We start from the raw sequence: 13,365 nt of genomic DNA, 5'->3' as shown, positions 1-13,365 counted from the left end.
GTACAGATACATATCCAAATAAAATGTGTATCGAAGTGTTTCCCAAATGACTTAAACCTCTAGAGTATGTTAGTATTTTCTTTTAATTTTGTGGTTAGAATTTTACCTCTATTTTTCTCTTAATATATTCATGATCATTTTTTTATTCATCTTAATCTAATTATAAAGGGGTGTTTAGGATCAATTTTGGATCGGAAAAATCATAAGTGACACACGCACATACATTCGTATTTTTTGTGATTTCGTCATTTTAGTGTGACGTTGTTTGTTTTGATTTTCTATTTTGGTGTGCAATTTTTTTTTTCATCCTGGTATGGTATTCATTTGAGGTTAAAATATTAGTTTTGATCAAATAAATATTCAATCGATGACTTTAATGTCGTCAACGTTACTGATTTAGAGATATGATATTTCGGACACTTGAATATAGTAACATTTAATTTGTACACTTATTATGCATGTTGTTGTTTAGACTATTAACATGAATGTTGTGTAGGTTTGTTCGCAGAGTTGCAAAAGGCCGTATTAGGCAAGAAAGAAGCCGAGGAAATACGTATGACTGTTCATAGCTGCCTTTTCATTTCATGCTATAATGTATTATGTACTTAATATGTAATAATATCTTAGTGATTTCTGAATGACACAAAATTGATGATCTTCTAAGCTATAAATAGAATCCTAAGCCAAACGAATATCACTTCTCACTCTTGTAGTCTTTTTGGTATAAACTGGGCATCCTCTGCGCGAAACTGCAAAGACTATTCTGAAATTTCAATAATATTTTCTAAGTTTCCGTTCTTTTAGTTTTCTTGTTTTAGTTAGCAACTGATCACCATATCAACAAGTAAGTAGAGCACTTATAAATTGCAAGCACATATTATATATTTTCAATTTCAATTAGATTCTGATGAGATTCATAAATAGTCCAGCTTGTAGTGATTGTTTAAATTTCTTGTCAAAAAAATTAATTCATACATACAAACATATGTAAGTACATACGTAACCAAAAAAAAAATACATACGTACGTACGTATTGATTTTTAAAATGCCAAATGATAGTTGTAATAAATTGTTATTTTTTTAAAATGGAATTAGTTATAATTATGATCTCCTAATTATTATTCCATCATTAGAACATTTGTATTTTGTTCTAAACTTTATATATATATATATATATATAGGGAATGTATCATGTGAGAACTGATAATTATTATGAGAAACGAGAACTATTAATAATAACCATTAGATTTAATTGACGCATCAGATTAAAATCTCCCTACTCACTTAAAATCTTATGTGATTATATTTGTGCAGATTAGAAAATCTACTTATATATAATCTTTCCTAATTTATACAATTGATTATTTTACTAAAAATTATTTAAAAATTAAATTAAATAAAGAAATTATGAATAGAGATTAGAGGCATTACGGTTATTATATTGTTGAAGCTTTTGTTTTTGTTTTTCTGGAAAAGAAAATTAAATTGATACAGGCATACACATGCCTAAAGATACAAAAGAAGTCACAAAACCTATTGTCACACAAACACAGCTAATGATAAATGCATTCAAAGTGAAGAGACTGTGCAAAGCTAAACGTCACAAATGCTTCATCATCAAGAATTATAACCAGACAAAAACGCAGGTAGCTGCATTTCCAGCGACCGAATCTCTAGTACCATATGTTCCAATCATACATGCAAACGGATTGAAAATCCACTCGTTAATGGAAAAAATAAAACTTGTTTTAAATATGAATTTTAAATACTATATTTGTGAATTTACCAGAAAATTGTATCACAACATATAACATATTGTTATATTAGTATTAAAAATTGAAGAGAGAGGTAAAAATTTATTCTTGTAAATTTTGGAAGGAATTGCAATAAATTAGGAAAGATTATACGTAGGAAGATTTTTTCAATCTTCAGAAATATAATCACATGAGATTTTAAGTGAATGAGAAGATTTTAATCTGACGCGTCTATTAAATCCGATAATTATTATTAATAGTTCTCATTTCTCACATAATTATCAGTTCTCACCTGATACACTCCATATATATATATATATATATATATATATATATATATATATGGGATTTGCTATAACACACCCACCCATTTTTATGAAGGTGTGCATTAGCAACGTACACCTTAGGGTGTATTTAATCACTTTTTAGTTATTAGTTGCTAAAACACACCTTCTAAAAAATTAGTTGGTGTATTCTAGCAAATGTTTATAGGAGTTGCTAACGTACACCCACTTATTTTTTAGAAGGAGTGTTTTAGCAACATGCACCTCAAGGTGTATGTTACCACTTTTTAGTTATGACTTGCTAATACACACCTTCTAAAAAACAAGTGGGTGTACGTTAGCAAAACCCTATATATATATATATATATATATATATATATATATATATATATATATATATATATATATATATATATATAGGACATGCTACAGTATAAAACATGTTAATCTTAAGAAAATCTTGAAGATTTAGGAAGATAGCTATATAGAGTTAAACAGTAATTTTAGTCCCTGAAAGCGTCACTCGTTGTCATAGTAGTCTCTGAATCATCAAAAAATATTTAAAAGTTCATCAATTTAACTTTCGTTAGTCATAGCAGTCTCTAACGTTAAGTGTCATCATAAAATTGTTTGTTGTGGCTAATGTAGACTATTTATTATACCGACTATTTATTATTTATTTTTACAATTGAGGTGTTAGCTCATTGAAAAGTGCTTAGTCTTATAGCGTCAAGGTCTAGTGCTATGTCTCTAATCCCTGAGACAGTTGTATAATGTCATTAGGATTAATAAATTCCAATTTTCAATTTTATTTTGATAAACAAATGCATATTTTCATGACCTAAAAATAAAGTGCGATTTGAATCTAAGTAAAAAACTAGCGGAAGAATATGGAATGACTAAATTTTGACCGAGAGAAAATAGGATAAATGATAATAATTATATAGTATGCATGTAATTTTTTAAATGTATGTATGTATAAATTAAAGTTTACAAATTTGCATCCTCTGGACGAGGATCCTAAGCTCTGCCATTGATTTTATTTTAGTCATCTTTGCAAAGAATTGAACTAAGTTTGGGAAAACAAACTATAAAATAATGTTTTATTAATATATCAGATATTTTTTTGTTGGTGAAAATTTGATAAGGAAGTCGTTGTAATTCAAAGGAATATCACTTCCAAACTTTCAAGTCAACAACTCCTTAATCTTTTCAGCAACATTCAAAAAATACCCACTTTGATTACTATAATTTATCCATATAATTAAAGTAAAACCTAGAATAACCAAACCAACAATCATTATATCAATTATAACTAGTTAAATATACTCCATTGAAATCAATGTTGTTGTATACTCCCTCCGGCCTTAATTATAAACAAATGTTATTTTTTAGATACATTGAATAACTAATATATCTTGTCCACTTTTTAGACTAAATACATTAGTTATTCAATATATCCAAAAAGTGACATTTGCTTATAATTAAGGTAAGAGGAAGTATGTTACAAGCTTATAGCAACTATATATGACATGACACTTTTGTTGAAATACATAAAATAGATGTTACAAACTTTTAAACACTAGAACAAGTCAACATGCATGATTATCAATACCTTATCCATCATTGATTGAGATAATCCCAAGTTATAGGTCTAAACACATGATCTGCCTCGGACTCTATGATCTCCAACTGCTCTTTCAAAAGGTGCATGTAAACAATCCAATCACCATTCCTTAAAGGGCTTGGCATTGGCATCACATAACCAGCTTCACCACCCCAAGGAAAATGGTAAGATGCAAACACAACTTTCCCCCACCCAAAATTAACCTTGTCTTCCGGAAACCTTTGTCCGGAAGACACCACAAAAGTTGGTCCCTCGCTAGAGGAACCGCAATAAATCTTCGCCAATCCAGGGACAGGTCGATTCTCTTCCACCCAATCTATGAGCCCCAAAAAATGTTCTTCCGTTGTTGCTACTGATACAAACTCACGGACCTCGTCAACCACCCACCCTAATGGCTTATCCACCAACTCTTCCACTGGTTTCCCACCAAATGGTATAGAAAGAACATTCCCAAAATATCGTTCCATCATTGCTTCTTTCCCTTTCTCGTCGCTACTATCATTGCCAAGTCTCTTTCTTCCATCAACCACTATACCCATTTTGGCAATGACCATTTTACTACGGTCCCTTTTGGCTGCATGAGCAATCAACTTCCACAAGTAGGCAGAGAAAGATTCAAGTTTTGTAGGCTTGGTGTTGCCATCATTGGTCCCAGCGGCAAGTGATTGCAAGCATTGGAGCTCCTCTGCGGTGATGTGGTATATTCGACTAAGTAGCGGCTTGGTAGCGGTGGCCGAAGGAGGGGGAAGTTTTGAAATGGGAATGTACATATCATCAAGAGAAGGGTGGATAGATCCGGGATGGCGGGGGCTAAGGAGGGATCGGCGAAAACATGGTTTGTTTGTGGTTGTTATGGTTTTGGGCTTGGTGGGCTTTATTGAGTGGGCCATCTCAGCCCATGATACTAGAAACATGTTTGTTGAATAGGCATCTGCTATGCGATGATCAAATGTGCATGCTACTACTATCCCGCCACATTTTAATGAAGTTACCTGCATAAAAAAATTGATAGATTCAATTCACACACTAAATTTCATGTACATGGCATTAATTTTATGCTTAGTCTGACCTTGGAATCATAGTACTTTTTTATTCTTTCTTTAAAAATAAAAATTAATAGTTTGAAAAAAAGGTTTAACTCTAAAAAGAAATTCAAAGATTAACTTTTTTAAAATATAATCTGAACGAAATAAAATATTGACTAACACAATAATAAATATTTCAACTAATTTTATTGTAAAACCAAACTATTAGGTAAGTTATACCGAGGCCCCGTTTGATCCTACTTATTTTATACTTTTTTTTCTTCCTATTAAAAGTAGTAAAGAAGTAAAAAATTGTGTTTGACCCAATTTCTCCTTATTTTCTACTTCTTTACTTTATTTCTCTAATTTTTTTAAGGAGAAATATGGTCAAATACAATTTTTAAACTCAAAATTTATAAGTTTCTCGTTTGGTGCGCATGATATATAGGATAGAGATAGAATAGGATAAAGAGCTAGATAAGGATATGAAAGGATAGTGGCAGGATAAACACATATCCTGTCATATGTTTGGTGCACAGAGGATAATATTGTTTTATCATATCATATGTTTAGTGCACACTTTATATTAACATGATAAAATACATGTTATATTTAAATGAAAAAATTATTCTTGTGAGAAAAATACATTTTTTACAAAACAAATCATTTTATATTTTTAATAAACATTAAGAAAAATAAAATAAGTAATGACAAAATTATTTTATACACATTTTTATATAATAATTTAATATTTTAATTGATATTAAAAAATGGGTTGAATAAGTTTTTTGTATTTTAAAAAATAGTGAATTTTGATTTTTAGTTCCTAAAAATAAAAATTGGATAATTATGTTTCACTTTTAGTTTTTTTAGTTCGAAAAATAATTATGTTTCACTTTTTGTCCCTAATGGACATAAATTTAACATGTACTTGTATTGCCTTCTCTTTGAAATCACCACCATAAAAAATATGAGACTTTAAAATTATGTCAAAGAAACAAAAATCTCAGAGTATAGTTTTTTGTACATTGGAAATAGGGAAGAGGTCAAATTACACCAGTGTAACATTTGAGTAATGTTATACCGCTCAATCACGCTTTAACGAATACAAATTTTACAAAATTCACTGTTGGATTGAAAGCTTATATCGTATAGATCATCTATGTTGAATTGTATAAAAATGTAAAATTGTTTGATATGTTATTGAGACCGGTGAAGATTAATGGTTTATGCGTTTTTAAAAATCTAAAATATCTTATTAATTTAATTTTAGTCCTTGCATATATATCGCTTTTGGTCTCTGTTGTGTTGTTTTGTTTAAATCTTTACAAAATTTGTTCATTAAAAATTGATCCTTGAAATATTTATTTTAGTTATTTATTTCACTCATATTAGAAGGACAAAAATCAAATTTTCTAACTATTATTGCAAAGACAAATTCCAATATAATAAAATTTTGCGGGAAATAGATTAATATAGATTATTTTTATTCATTCATTATAATTCAATCAAAATTTATTTTTATTCATTCATTATAATTTCAAAGATACATTTACCTGAATAGCAAGCACGCCGTGCTTCTTCTTCGGAACAAACTTTCCTTCAACAAATTCATCAGGATTATAAAAGTTAATGCATTGAAGCTCAACATCAGCCACAGCTTCAACAAAATCAACCCCACGGTTATTACAAAGAAGCTCAGGTTCACCAACAGAATTAGACACAACTTCACCAGCAAAGGCATAGTAAGAGACCAAAACCTTAGCTAATGCCTTCTTGAGAGACACAACCATAGATTCAAAGGTTAAATATGTTGTAGAAGTGGACAACAACATAGGATTCTTGTAACAAAAGAACACTCCAACATCTACTTTAGGTAGAAGTAAGTCAAGATTAGAGAGTGGTAGCCAATGTTCTTGTATTGGTAACACTGCTGCCACCACCTCTTCATTTGTGACACTCACAATGAAATTATCACCATTTCTACTATCCATTTTTGTTTTGTTTTTGGATATAATTATGGATTGAAGGGTGTTGTTAAATTGATTGTAGTTTGGCAAAGTGGTTGTGTAATGTGTATATATAGCCATAAATTTAGTAGAAAGGGAGAGTGAATATATGAAGTGGTTTGTTTTTGGTCAATGTTGGTTCATCTAGTGCTGGTTGGTAGCTAGTTTCAAAATATACATCGTACATATGACAGCAAATCATCCCAAACTTATTTCTAATTGATGTTATAATTGTTTAGACTTTTTTTTTTAAGAAAAAAATCCCTTTCATGAAAAAATTAATATACATTACTCTATTTTACTTTAAATACAAAGATTATACTAATCATTAGTTGGTCCGGTGGTGATTGGTGCTAGATTTGATAGTGAGGACCATGATTTGATCCTCCGCAACTGCGATCGGGAGGATATTGGAATCACAAAACTGACACACTCTAAAAAGACGGTCTAATGAGCTGGATACTGGTAGTAATCATTAGTTTGTCCGGTGGTGATTGGTGCTAGATTTGGTAGTTAGGACCGTGATTTGATTCTCTACAACTGCGATCGGGAGGATATTGGAACCACAGAACTGACACACTCTAAAAAGATGGTCTAATGAGCCGGATACTGGTAGTGAAATAAAAACAAATATACAAAGTTTATATGCTCTTATATACACACTCTAAAGTTTGTGGTTACTAATCCAAAATTATTTAAGCCGGCCACTAAATATGAAATTCTTTGGGTGTCGGGTTTTAAGTGTGAATGGTTAAGTGCTACATCGACTATATATGAAAATAATATTAAATTTAGAAAAAAGATGGCTTATTAATCTAATATATATTTTAAGATATTTTAAAGTTTTGGATTGAGATGTGTCTTCTATAATATGGTTTAGTCCCCGACATGTGGTTACTAATCCAAAATTATTTAAGCCACAATGTATGCTCTTATACACACTCTAAAGTTGTGGTTACTAATCCAAAATTATTTAAGCCACAAAAATGTACTAGTATGCTCTTATACACACTATAAAGTTGTGGTTACTAATACTATTCCAAAATTATTTATGCCACTTATAATATGAAATTTTTCGAGTTATGTTTAGTGTCCAACACTTCCACAAATAAATGGAGCGGAAAGTGGGTTGGGTTTTAACCTACACACCGACATTCATATTCTAGTAATGCTAACCATTACACTACAACATGAGGGATAAAAATGAATTGATATGAATTATAGAGTGAATAAACTACGTCCCATTTTTATAAGATCTCATTTGACTAAATGCACTATCCATATATTTTGTTTTGACCGTATTTTCAAAATATCAAACTTTTATAATTTTTACTAATCGCAAATTAAAAATATTTGTAATCAAAGTTATGCATTGGTGTACGTACAGTAGTCAATTGGTTCTTATATTTTGGGACGGAGGAGTAACTTATTAGCTTATTGAACCGTACAAATAATTCTTGCCAACAAAAGCCTAAATAAAATTACACGTGCCAGCAAAAAAGTGTTGACATTTTCCAATGTTTATTTTAGGTTCCACAGACCCTTGCCTTTTGAAGTGGTAAACAAATTTTTTTCATAAAAAAATGTCAATGTTCTTGTTTCTTAATGACCTTTTACCTCTTGCGTCAAAAAAATGACCTTTTACCTCCAGTAAAAGCTCTCTTTTTAACTGGACCGTAAAGAAAAACTCCTTTTTTTTTGTTAGAAATCGTAAAAAAAAAATGATACTAGTGAGTGCCCGAGTACTCTTTAAGAACTTTAAATAATAGTAAATTTTATGAAAATGTGTAAAGTCAATGAATTGAAAATTAAAATATAAATATTATGGGACACTCGCGTTAGCAATATCTTGTCTATCTATAAGGATTAGTTGACCACTGCACGTACACCAATACATAACTTTGATTATGAATATCTTTAATTGTCTATGAGTAAAAATTATATAAATTTGATATTTCAAAAATATTCGTCGAAACAAATCAAACAATATCTTATATGATAATAATTACATAATTATATTTATATACTTTTAGAAAAATACGGTCAAAACAAGATATATGAATCTTGCATTTAGTCAAATAAAATAAGACGAAGGAAGTATATATATATTGCTTATAAAAAAAAATAAAAAAGTAAACAACAAACGTGCGGACAAGTGTGAATTTATAGTGATTGGCACAGTTATTTATTTTATAGAGTTAAGGTTTGATTGAAATTACGAAAAGCCATGAAACACATTTTTTTTTTAAAAAAATTATCTTTATCATATCATTAGTAAAAAAAAATTGTAAATTAACTAATTTTTTTTCATATAACATTAATTACATTTTTTTAATGTGTGCAACATGGTCTAAACGACTTATATTTTGATACTACTATTGTAGTACTAGGTACGGTTTGAGAAATTGGCTTTGTTTGGCAAAAATAGCTTATGGCTGATGAATGATGGCTGATAGCTTCTAGCTTATAGCTGATAAGTTGATTGAAGTGTTTGGTAAAATTAGCGGTTCAACTGACTGATAAATGTAAAATGACATAAATGACATCTTTAATTCAATAATTTTTTTTGCCAAATTAATACTATTTAAGATACTTAGAATTTTGTGGAAAAAAAAATCCTTAGAATTTAATATTTTAAGTTTATTATTTTTTTGGTACAATATTTTAAGTTTATTAATTCAATAAATATATCTTTCAAATATTATTATTAAACTAATTTTTATATGCTGTATTTTTTTTAAAAAAATTATTTTCATTTCAGCTGATATACTTTATGAAAAAATAACAACAAAATATATTCACAATATAGTATAATGGTTAATTATAGTAAGGTACGGTGTTTCAAAAAATAAATTATATTAAGGTATGTATCTATGAATTGATAAAAAAATATTTTAGCCTTCATATTTGAAAATAGATAATAAGACAACGTTAAAACATACTATATGCATGTGATTTTAAAAGAAGCAACATTAAAACATGTATTTACTTATTTTATTTTAAATTGTAATGATAATAAATTATAAAGGGTATATGTGGATTTTAGTTAAAATAATAAGGGTAAAAGAGGAAGAAAAAATGAAAAGCTAGAAACTATAAGCTCAGAAACTACTTGAAATAGCTTCTGAAAATGAAGCTAAAAGTTAGTAAAATAAGCTAAAAGCTCTTTCTGAAAAGACTATTACCAAACAGATTTTTTAGTTTATAAACCGTAAGACAAAAGCTAAAAACTATCTTTTTTACCTTGCCAAACGGACTCATTGTCTCATTATCACAAATAAAAATAAAAAAGGTACGGTGCAATTATTTGATGGATGTGTGGATCACATGAGATTTTGGAGAAATAACTAAGGTTTAGAGTTTGGAGACAAGTTTAGAGATTTTTCAACCTTTAAATATATGAACCCGGATCCTCTCAATTGTGTTAATCACGAGAGAGGGAGCCATTGATATCTGCACCATTAAAATTTAACATTTCCATTTATTTAAATTTGATATTTTTCAATCTAAGGGTTTGAGATGAACTGCATGGTAAATTATTGGAGATAATCCACTCTCTAAATATATGGAGCACTAGACTAAACCTTCTGGCACAAGTATGATGTCATATACTTATTACTCCCTCCAGTCCTTTTTATAAGAAATTTCTGACTTTTCAGATCCATTCAATAATTAATGTATTTGGTTTATATTATTTAATGCTAGTTATGCGTTGAACTAACCAACCGTTGATTCCTATTACCAAAACTACTTACTGAAACCTGTAATTGTTGGTACATCATCTGACGTATGTCATTCACATATTTGGCTTATTCAAATGCTATGTGTTGGCACAACACACAATCTACGCAAGTTTTGCAATGTTACAAGCAGATGCTCATAGACGTGCGACGAGCTTATGAGCAAGAACACAGAAAATGAGGCAAGATAAGCAAAACCAGAAAAAATGATGAATGATGAAAAGAATGAAGAAGATAATTGAACGCAAAGTAAAAATTTTATTCATCCACACTTGGGCCATTATAGAATAGTACAATTGATCACTATTTATACTATTTAAACTAATGACTTATGAACCAAGTCATTTACACATAAATCAACTAACTTCACAATTGATTGTAACTAACTAACTAGTTGTTGTAACCAACTTATTAACAAACTAAACTAAGTCAAAACAGTTATGAATTACACATATTCTAACACTCCCCCATAATTCATAACTGGTATACACATAAAAATGTTAGAAATAAAAAAAGTTTCAATCCATTGGCCGCACAAATGAAATTTTTGGGGTATAAAAGAAAGGCGGGGGGTCGGAAGAGAAAAACATCATGATTTTAAGGTGAGGGTTGAATAATTACACTTTTGGCCCAATAGATAACTCCTTCCTATAAATCATTTTATCATGGAAATATTTGACTTTGACTTCTTCTTTTTGCACCCCCGAGTCTCACACACGCCCCCTGGCGTTTCAATTATACCCCCTCGCAACATAGAACGTGAGTGTGTAAATAGCAAAATGGGGAAAAAAAGTTCGCATTCTAGGATGCGAACCTTATAAAATTCAATTTTTTTTTGTCCTTTTCTCCCTTCTATCATCTCCCATTAAACAATTTTATTGAAATACAGTTTTAAATTTAAAGTGTGAACCCTTCATTCACCCTTATATGGTATGTGTACATAATTACCATAGAGCTAATTGTCATGCACATAAATAAAATATCAGGTGATAAAGGCAATTGATCTCATTCGATTACATGTTTAGAATGTAATTATTATGGATAATTTAATTATTTTGGATAATGTAATTATTCATAGCCTAAATAACGAACTGTTAAAATATTATCAAAAAAAAGTTTACATTCTAAGATTCATTCACATGAAATAATCTTATTTGAGAATGTAAGAGTTTGTTTGGATGGAGGAATTTTTTGAGGTAGAGTAATGTTTTGAGGAAATTCAAATGATTTGAGGTGAATTCCACTGTTTGGATGATAATTTGAAGAATTTTCAAAATGATGAAAATTTATGAAGTATTTTGTTCAAGTTAAATTTAGAGAATTTCAAATTGACACCTAAAATCAAAGAATTTGAAATTCCTTCTTCTCTATAAACTTTTAAAAATTACTAATTGATCGAAAAAATCTAAAATCGACGATAGACGATAAAATCGGCCGAAAATCCAAAAAATCGGCCGAAAAACCAAAAAATCGACAGAAAACCTAAAATCGATTATAAACACTAAAATCGGCCGAAACCCAAAAAATCGGCCGAAACTCAAAAAATCGGCCGAAAATCCAAAAATCGACCGTAAAACCAAAAAATATGCCGAAAAACCCAAAGTCGACCCTAAACCCAAAAAAACTCAGCCGAAAACCTAAAATCGGCCAAAATCCCAAAAATTGACTATAAACTCCCTAAAATCGGCCGAAAACCCAAAAAATTGGCCGAAAACCCAAAAATCAACTATAAACCCTAAAATTTGCCGAAAACCCAAAAAAATGGCATAAAAACCTAAAATCGGCCAAAATCCAAAAAATCGACCAAAAACCCAAAAGATCGGCCAAAAACCCAAAAGATCGGCCAAAAACCAAAAATCGACCGAAAACCCAAAAAATCGGCCGAAAAACCCAAAAAAATCGGTTGAAAATCTAAAATCGGCCAAAAACCCTAAAATCGACCATAAACCCTAAAATCGGCTGAAAACCCAAAAAATCGGCCGAAAAATCTAAAATCGTCCCTAAACCAAAAAAACTCGGTTGAGAACCTGAAATCGGCTATAAATCCTAAAATTGACTGAAAACCCAAAAATGGACCTAAACCCAAAAAATCGGACGAAAACTGGGTTTATAGTCAATTTTTGGGTTTTCGGCCGATTTTAGGGTTTATAGTCGATTTTTGGAATTTTGGCCGATTTTAGGTTTTTCGGCCGATTTTTTGGGTTTAGGGTCGATTTTTGGTTTTTCGACTGATTATTTGGGTTTTCGGCCGATTTTAGAGTTTATAGTCGATTTTAGGTTTTTTGGTCGTTTTTAGGTTTTTCGTCCGATTTTTTGTGTTTATGGTTGATTTTAGGTTTTGGGTCAATTTTTTGGGTTTTGGACCGATTTTTTGAATTTCAGGTCGTTTTTGGGTTTACAATTAATTTTAGTTTTTCGGCCGATTTTTGGGTCTATGGTCGATATTTTTAAGATAAATTAAATTAAATGAAGGAAATTTCATTACATTACCTAAACAAAGAATTTTACAATTGATGGAATTTCATCACTTTATCCAAACAATTGAATTTAAAAATCAAGGGAATTCAATTGAAGCAATTGAATTTCTTAGTATTTAAAATCCCTTGAATTTCTAGAATCTCTCATCCAAACACACTCTAAGGGTCCGTTTGATCTGTTAAAGAGTTAGTACGGGACAAAACAGTACAAGACAGAACAACATAGAACAAACTTTTATGATATCGAACAATCTTTTGTCTTTTACGATGTTTGGTGAACAAAATGATATTTTGGTATTTTATACAGCTTGTACTTGAGACAAAAAGTTGTGTTGTGGTTTAGTGATATTTTTGTCCCTGTCTTTTGTCTCCCAGTTTGTCCGATCCTTCATTTTTTTAGCAGATCAAACGCACCATTAAATACTTTTTCTTAGTCAAATTTAAAATTT

At 30.0% G+C, this 13,365-nt stretch overlaps 1 protein-coding gene across 1 annotated transcript; it reads right to left on the bottom strand.

The window, feature by feature from the left end:
- Nucleotides 1-3,129: 3,129 nt before the first annotated feature.
- Nucleotides 3,130-6,880, bottom strand: LOC123917257 (coniferyl alcohol acyltransferase-like). Its single transcript, XM_045968929.1, has 2 exons — nt 6,247-6,880; nt 3,130-4,657 (listed from the first exon to the last, which is right to left on the bottom strand). Exons 1-2 carry the CDS (start codon nt 6,778-6,780, stop codon nt 3,662-3,664), a joined length of 1,530 nt encoding a protein of 509 aa, XP_045824885.1. The 5' UTR covers nt 6,781-6,880; the 3' UTR covers nt 3,130-3,661.
- Nucleotides 6,881-13,365: the final 6,485 nt, after the last annotated feature.

This window comes from Trifolium pratense, linkage group LG3 (assembly GCF_020283565.1).
Source record: "Trifolium pratense cultivar HEN17-A07 linkage group LG3, ARS_RC_1.1, whole genome shotgun sequence".
Lineage (NCBI taxonomy): Eukaryota > Viridiplantae > Streptophyta > Magnoliopsida > Fabales > Fabaceae > Trifolium > Trifolium pratense.
This window is presented reverse-complemented; position numbering and strand designations above follow the sequence as displayed.

Bases quoted from the DNA above. Each gene is read 5' to 3' on its own strand.
- LOC123917257 (XM_045968929.1), bottom strand. From the start codon at position 6,780: ATGGCTATATATACACATTACACAACCACTTTGCCAAACTACAATCAA. The intron at 4,658-6,246 runs GTAAATGTATCT...TTTTTTATGCAG, and splicing joins ACGGCGTGCTTGCTATTCAG to GTAACTTCATTAAAATGTGG.